The sequence below is a fragment of the Scomber japonicus genome, chromosome 6 (genome assembly GCF_027409825.1).
Source record: "Scomber japonicus isolate fScoJap1 chromosome 6, fScoJap1.pri, whole genome shotgun sequence".
NCBI lineage: Eukaryota > Metazoa > Chordata > Actinopteri > Scombriformes > Scombridae > Scomber > Scomber japonicus.
This window is the reverse complement of record NC_070583.1, coordinates 9,594,614-9,602,613: the sequence shown is the minus strand read 5'-3', so window position 1 is coordinate 9,602,613 and position 8,000 is coordinate 9,594,614. Positions and strand designations below refer to the sequence as shown.

General features: G+C 40.0%; 1 protein-coding gene across 1 annotated transcript; it reads left to right on the top strand.

The window, feature by feature from the left end:
- The first annotated feature begins 1,304 nt into the window (after positions 1-1,304).
- Positions 1,305-2,291, top strand: LOC128360703 (lysophosphatidic acid receptor 6-like). The gene has a single exon (XM_053321193.1). It carries the CDS (start codon positions 1,361-1,363, stop codon positions 2,249-2,251), a length of 891 nt encoding a protein of 296 aa, XP_053177168.1. The 5' UTR covers positions 1,305-1,360; the 3' UTR covers positions 2,252-2,291.
- Positions 2,292-8,000: the final 5,709 nt, after the last annotated feature.

Sequence of the window (8,000 nt, the reverse complement as noted above, 5' to 3'; positions counted from 1 at the left end):
CAAATGAGGAAATGCACTAACACTGACCTTTTTGATGATGATTTGTGCCACCTTTATCTACTTTCTGATAACCTAACATCAATCAATCATCATCAATCATCAATCGATCAATAACACATTATTTCCTGATTGTTTCTCAGTGGTTACGTTTAACAACAGAAATAAACTTCCCCACAAACCTCCACTCAACCCTGTAGACCTCAAACCTCTGAATATATAACACCGGCGTGCTGTTTAAAACAAATTGTACTGCTTTAGTTGATTTAGTGTAAAAAAGCAAAGTCTTAATGAGAGATCTTCTTTATTACCATCTGTACAATAAATCAACTCTGATCCTCATCCACTTCTAAGACATCTGGAAGTTGAGTTATTGATAAGCAAAGATGGTTAGTTTAGTTATTTGAAGAAACACAATGCAGAAAATGATATTTACTGAAACAGTATTTTGTATGTTCATAAGTAATTAACTAGTTGAACTTAGATAATCACTTTTGCTTTCTTTGTTTCAGAGCTGAAATATTAGCATTAGTCTTTTTTGATAGTTTGTTTGGAACATTTATGAACTGGTAAAATGATTGTGACCTTTTTGTTCTGTCGACACCATTCCAACCAGTAGTTCAACCAGTAGTTAAATTACTATAGCACACATTTTTTTTCTAGATATAACCTCTTAATGTTGCTCTCAGAGTGCACCAGAATGATGCATTTGACTTAAAATGTACAAAACTTCCTTTCTGTGTGAAACACTGCTCATACAAATTTTTCCTCCCTTTTCAGCCAGTAATTAGTGCACAATGACAGTGCTTAATTAGCATGATTGTCAGGTCAGATAGAATTTCACTTGCAGACATTTCCCAGTATAGCACAGGTGGTGTGTCAGTAAACTGTACCACATGACACATACATAGACCTTTTTGAACAGTATGATTCTACATGACATGCACACAGTTGAATATCCTGTTTTAGACCATATACCACACTTTTTGCATTTTGTTCTCCACATTCTTCAGCCCTCTTGACTGGCATATCACTATGAGGAACTGTTTACATATGAAACTATAAAGAACATATCAGGATATCCATTTTTTTCAGAAGATGGATTGTAAGAATACTGTGCACACAGGTTTTTATGAGTTAATCCTCCCACTTTTTTTCTCAGCTTTTTACAAACACCACATTATTCGACTCTTCCTGAGCTGTTTCCTGTTTCAACGTTTCTGTCACTTCATCTGCTAGACACAACCTTTAGTCACAATTCTCCTCATACAGCTGCTTCAGAGGGAGGTGGGGCTATCAGAGTTTTCATCTCAGCTACATTCAGTCGCCGCCACTTCTGTACTGTTTAACACAGAAACGAAACATGTGTAACAATACAACAGTGCTGAACGAAAAGAACACAGCTTACGCTGTGATCTTTGGATTTGTTATGCTGCTGGGTTTGCCTCTCAATGCTGTGTCACTGTGGATTCTGCTTCGCCGCCACAGCCTCAAATCCCCCAGTGCTGTTTTCATGGTCAACCTGGCCATCTCAGACCTGCTGCTGGTCATCTCCCTGCCCATGAGGGTCTACTTTTATGCCACAGGTACCTGGCCTCTGACTACAATGGCATGCATCTGGATTACAATGCTGTTCATCAACAACGTCCGCTCAAGCTCCATCTTCATCACCTTCATCGGCATAGATCGGTTTCTGGCTGTAGTTTATCCTCTGAGGACACGCCATCTGAGAACCACTTCCAACGCCTGGAAATCTTCTGTGCTCATATGGACATCTGTGGTTATGGTGAACATACCAGAAAGCTTTGGCTTTAAAAGATACTTAGACAGTGGCAACAATTGTACCTGTTTTGAATTTTACCGCAAGACTGGTCAGTCTCTAACAGGACTGGTTTACCTTCAGCCTGTGTTAGTGTTGATTCTGCTGACCGTCAACATTGTGACCACTGCTTTGGTGTCTTGGACTCTACGCAGACATCTCACTGACTCTGCAAAGGTCAACAAGAAGATGAACGTCATGCTGATTTTTGCCATGAACCTGATGATGTTCACCATATTTTTCTTGCCGGTGTCTTTTGTTGTTATATCTGAAGACTGGAGAGAAATTTTTAAGCCACTGTCATGTCTGGCCAGTGTGAACTGTTGTCTGGATCCACTGCTGTACTATTTTTCTCTCGATGGCTTCTGGAAGAAGAAAGAGGAGTTTGACACCTCTCAGGGACAGGTGGCATTAAATTCATACGATTTAAACTGAGTGTCTGTGTGTGTGTCTGCGTATGTGTCTGCGTGCGTGTGTGTGTGTGTGTGTGTGTGTGTGTGTGTTTGTCAGCGTGTTTGTCTGCGTGTGTGTGTGTGTGTCTGTGTGTTTAAATATATATGTGTTTGTATATAGTTTTTGTTACATTAAGTATATGTGACATTAAGGTCACAAGATGGAAAACAGAAAATGCTAATAAAACCTCACATTTACATTACAACTGTCTTTTTTATTCTTTTAAAGTTTAGAATACAAACAAAATCACTGTAGTATGCATTTTGTCGGTTCCACCGATGGCCTTAAACGGTGATGCTGTCATGTTTTGATCAGATTTCGGTTGCGTCTTCCTGAAACTGAAAATTTTTTGGTGGTTGTTCTTTCCACTCTGGGTGCCACCTATGTTCTCATGTTTTGCAGATAGACGTGCACGGCAAAAGCTCTGTATGGAAGCCACATTATTTTCAGTTCCCATCTGAGTCTGAAAAAATCAGTACAAAAGTGGTTCCCCAGGCTGTTACTGCTATTACTTTACCCAAGTAGGCAGTATGTGTTGTATCATACACACTGTAAAACATTTGAGCCTTTACAACGTGAATTAACCGAGATTAGATTGATTGATGAGTTCTAAGTCAGCTCATGGGTTGTGAAAATGCAAAACCAACAGATAAATAGCTACATTTATATAGTTCAGTTTATATAATGTGCTTTACAGCAAACTAATGCAGTAGTGGCGCAACCGTCAGGAGCAGTTTGAGGTTCTGTGTCTCACCAAAAAACACTTTGCCGGGGGTCAAACCACTAACCCTTTGATTAGTAGACGGTCCACTCTACTTCCCGAGCCACAGTCCCACCAAAGTTCACTGAACTTTCACAAACAAGCTCATTAAAGTTGAGATACAAAGTCAACTTAAATATTTTTAATCATGCATTGGCTATGTTTGATGGCCAAAAGTGTTGACTACAGGTTTTGGTTTGTTTTTTGTTGGCAGCCCGTGCATGTCCTCCCCCTGCTAGTTCTCATGCATTTGCAAAATACAAGTAGTTAAAAATACTCCACAGGGAACCTTTTGATTTTGATGAGTTCAGTGAACTGTCAGCAGTGTATTCATTCAACTCATTTCTAGCCCACTCACAATTTAGTTGAAGTTGAATAAACGAGAAATTAGTAAAACCTGAATATTCACATAAAGTTTTTGATAAAATATGAATTAAATCCACTAAATTAAAATAATTTTTATACTTCAATAAAGTGATTTTCAAAAACATTTAATGCAAGCAGCAATTTGGATTTAAGGATGGAGGCAAAATTAAGGTATTCCAAATATTATTTTGTGTTTGTGCTACCCTGGTCTTATTCCATGTACTCTTTTTATGCCTCACACATTAGTAGGTGGTATCAGAAAATGCTTATGATAAACTTTCAGTTTAAGGATAAGACATAATCCTCCTTCATCCTTGTTAGCTCTTCTTTTGATTGCTTTTAACATCATTTGGCCCTTTTTCGTGTGCCTTTTGATTGTAAATCCTGTGATGCAGCCGAGGCTGTTGTGCTTTTTGTCTCAGCCTCAGTTCGAGAGCCAGCAGCACTCAAGTCCTGTAAGCTCTGCCAAATGAGGGGGCATTTGTATATGCCTGTAGCAAATTGATCCAAAAAGGGTCTAGATTTGAAACAGTCCAGATGTAAAGTAGACACTGGGGATTTGTTGTTGGCAGTTAGGGCACTCTACGTCAGGTATGCTCAACACTTGACGATCTACACATGCGGACATATTAGAACTACATAATTATAACCCCTCTACCCATTTTACACTTCTCTGTTTTTTTGGGTTCCTAATTCTTAACTAGGCCACCAATACAACGAAACAAACCAAACAGAAACCACAATGTGTTTATCTTCTGTCGTTCCCATGTGAAACATCACGTTTTATCTTCAGCCCCCGTTTATAGTCTGAGCATCCACTCTCACACATTTTTTTTCGCTTTGTGTAATGACTGGGTAAAAAAAAAAAAAAGTTGATGCGTACGTGCTGAATGTCGCACCTTCAAATTTGAGTCAGGGCTGCTGCAGGCCAGATTTTCCTTCATCATGACCCTTCATAAATTGGAGACCCGAGTGGAGTCGGATTTCTTCCTTCTTGCGGCTACCACATATATGTTTAATGTAACCTTTACCTGTGACCTTACCCCTGACCCCCCACTACACACACACACACACACACACACACACACACACACACACACACTAGGGACAGTACCTCTTGCCTCAGTGTTGATTCTATACATATATATTTTTTTTTCCATCACCATTTCTTCAGTCCTTACTCTGCTGAGGCCGTGAAGTCAAAGTAAATGTACGTGCTGTTTTCTCCAAGACACCAAACCGGGTACATGAATGCCTTCTACTCAGTGTGGAAAACTGGAGCTGAGGAAAGCTCAATTGTTTTTGTGCACGGTTGAAATTGGCTTGATTTGTGGTCATTGGAAAATGTTTGAGGTTTAGAACAAAAAACTGCAGCCTTCCGTGTGTGTGTGTGTGTTCAGATTTTATTTTCATGTCTCTGAATTAGCTTTTATTTGTGCGTTATTGATGTGTGTATCAAGGTCAAGCTCATGTTTGTATAGAGCTCTCTGTCTGTAAGTGACTGATACCCCAGATGTGGAGGAAAGGGAAGGTCTGACTGTGGTATAAATGTGTCTGCTAAGGCTGGTCACGGTCAGCTGACCCTCTGCCCCCAAGGTAAAAGAAGGAAATGCACATAGTCTCTCTTCTTCTTTCTCTCTCTGTCTGCTTCCCTTGCACAAACAAACACAAACATCAACATTCACCTATAAGTGCACTGCAAAAAAAACCCCCAACCCTCCCGCACTTCCCCCCCACCCCCCCGCCTCCTTCCACCCCACAGGTCTGCAAGCGTCGCTGCCAAGACCCACAAACAAGCCTGTTGTTCTGCAGCCAAATCTGCCTTGGACCAGAGGAGGACTGCTATTCAAAGACAGCCACAGCAGCCACAACAGAGTCAGGCAGCACAGAGAGCCAACAAAAAAAAGAAAAAAAAACAGCAAAAAGAAAAAGAAGGGACAGACAAAAACAAATACGGTGCTGCTGAATGGACAGCCGATAGAGGATACACCAGAGAGCAGAGCAACAACAATCCTCCAGAGTCCATAGTCGTCAGAGATTGTTGAGATTATTGGAACAGAAAAATGTGCAGGAAGTGGCTCAGTTTAACTCCGGTGCGAAACAATTGCAATTTTTTTTTTTTTTCATATGACATGATGGTGCAGTAAAAAGTAATATTGAAACACCATCTAGAGAGGGTTGAATCAGCGTCAACGTGTTTGAGTTGAAAATGTTTTGCTGGTCTTTCGTTCGGTCTTTTGGGTGAACATTGTCAATCTAAACAAAAGATTCAGCTTTCTCTGGACAGTGTGCCAGCTGGATGATTACAGATATATTAAAAGCTTTAAATCAGACATATTTTACTGTATGGTAAAGATAGATAGGTTATATCAAATAAGCTTTTGTTTAAAATTAGGATAAGATCACGGTTACATTAGATAAAAAAGGTTATGGTATGACTTTCTTCATAAATGGCACGTGTTGGCACTTAAACTGTGATACTGTATACTTAACTTTTCCAATGACCGATCACAGTGAACATCATTACATTTGGTCACTGTTACTATATTATGGTGTGGAAATGCACGATGTACATTTATATAACTGACAAAAAGGAATGCAGACTTGATAATCACTGTGATTGATTATATAAGACAAACAGGTTTAATGATCCAGCTGAAACATTTGTGATAGTACAGAAATTAAATGAAAGGCAAGAAAGAAAAAAAATACTATACATTTAAATTTCACATCTGTATTATTTGTTAAATGTTAAGCTGTGATGTAAAGTATAGTGAAAATTTGTAGTAAAAAAAAAGAGTGGTATAGTCCCATGTGTTTTTAAAAAAAAGAGGTAAAGAGAATTAGATTAAGCAAAGTCATTTAGAATAAAAACAAAAAACTGAATGTGTTCAAATGAGGAAAAAAAACATAAAGTCTCTAATGTGAATTTTCATTGTCTGACTTGAGAGAAGATAGTATTTACTGTTACAGCTTTCTGTAATGGGATTGAGAGATGCATGAGGTTTTGAGCGGTTGACAACCTCTTGCCCAGTTTCTGTGAGCAAGGCGAGGCGAAGCAAAACGGGGCCAGAAGGCATTCTCACAGTCTCAGACCTTTGCAAAATGTAGGCGGCATCAAAGCACCACCACAGACACTTCCTCAGAAAGAGCCGAGGGGAAACGCCAAGGGGATGATGGCCTATCTCTTCGCCTTTTTCTCCTCTCATCTGTCCTCCTCCTCCTCTACCCCGAGCCAGCTGTCAGTGGGAGTATGCAGAGGCACTGCACTCTGTCACAAACTCTAACTGGAGAGCGAGAGGTGGATAGAGAGATCTGAATGCAGTGACAGTGGAGTGATTAGGCCGTGTACGGAGGTTTAGGAGACGACGGAGGCTTCGGGAGAAAAATAAAGGGGGGGGGGGGGGGTGCAAAAGGAGATATAGGATGAATAATATAGAAACATGGAGAGGTGATAGCTTAAGACAAAATGACCTCTCAGTTGAAGGTTGAAGGAGGAAGGTGATGGTGGTTTTACTGAAAGGCACAAGATAGAAGATGAGGGTTAGAGGTTGTGTCATGGGTGGAGGGGGTGATACTGAAACTTTGCTTTATATATCTACACATGCATTTCCTACAAGATCATTTTTATGCATTCAAATGAACCCAGGTATTTTAAAAAAAAGCATTTATAAGGCATTCACTTCTCTGTATTATACCCCAAATAACAGCACAACGGACCATTGGTTGCAGCAATGAAGAGGATGGGTTTTTCTATTCTCTCCATGTGTTCAGTAAATGATGAAATTAAGATGCATGAGTGTGCTTCTCTATCTGTCACACTTGCTGTGCACAGAGGGATCTCCACCCAGACTTACTGTGTGTGTGTGTGTGTGTGTGTGTGTGTGTATGGTGTGTGTTAAGCAGCATTCTTAGGCTTAGGTGTGCATTCTCAGTATGTGTGTACTAGTAAAAGATATTGACTTTAAATTACCCTCTATGTATTCAACTCAACTGTACACTACAGTGACTAGACAGCAATATAAGCATAGTATTGCATGTGTTAAGCATAGTGAATGGGCAGTATGGACAACCTCACCAGTCTGACTATTCATAACAACTACTTGCATTGTCAATTCTATTGTATTGTGGGATCATTGATGCTGCTGCGTTAACTGTAGCTCATAAATCTCTGCAGAAGCTTCTGTGTTGCACCATATGAAATGTCACCCAGGTGCACCGAGGGCGACTCATTAGCACTGCTGTGCTCTGCAGCGCTGTATCATAAATGGATGTGGAATGAGCCCAGGGCAGCAAAGAATAAAAATCTATACAAAACAAAACTATTACATCTACTTCATCACAGCGAGATGAACTTATAATCACACTTTCTTTACAAAGTTGATAGTTTGAAGAGCCACAGGTCACTGTGATTGCTGATGCTGTTTTTGTGAGTGCATAATGCACTGCGTGACACTTTTTAGTTGTCAATAATTTGGACAACCTTAGAATGTCCTTGTGCCTGAGCACCAAAAAAGAGCTGAGTGCTCTGTAGGCAGCGCTGCTTTATAAACCTCCCACCCCCCACCCCAAACAACCATTTAAATCCTTGTTGATGCTGTACTT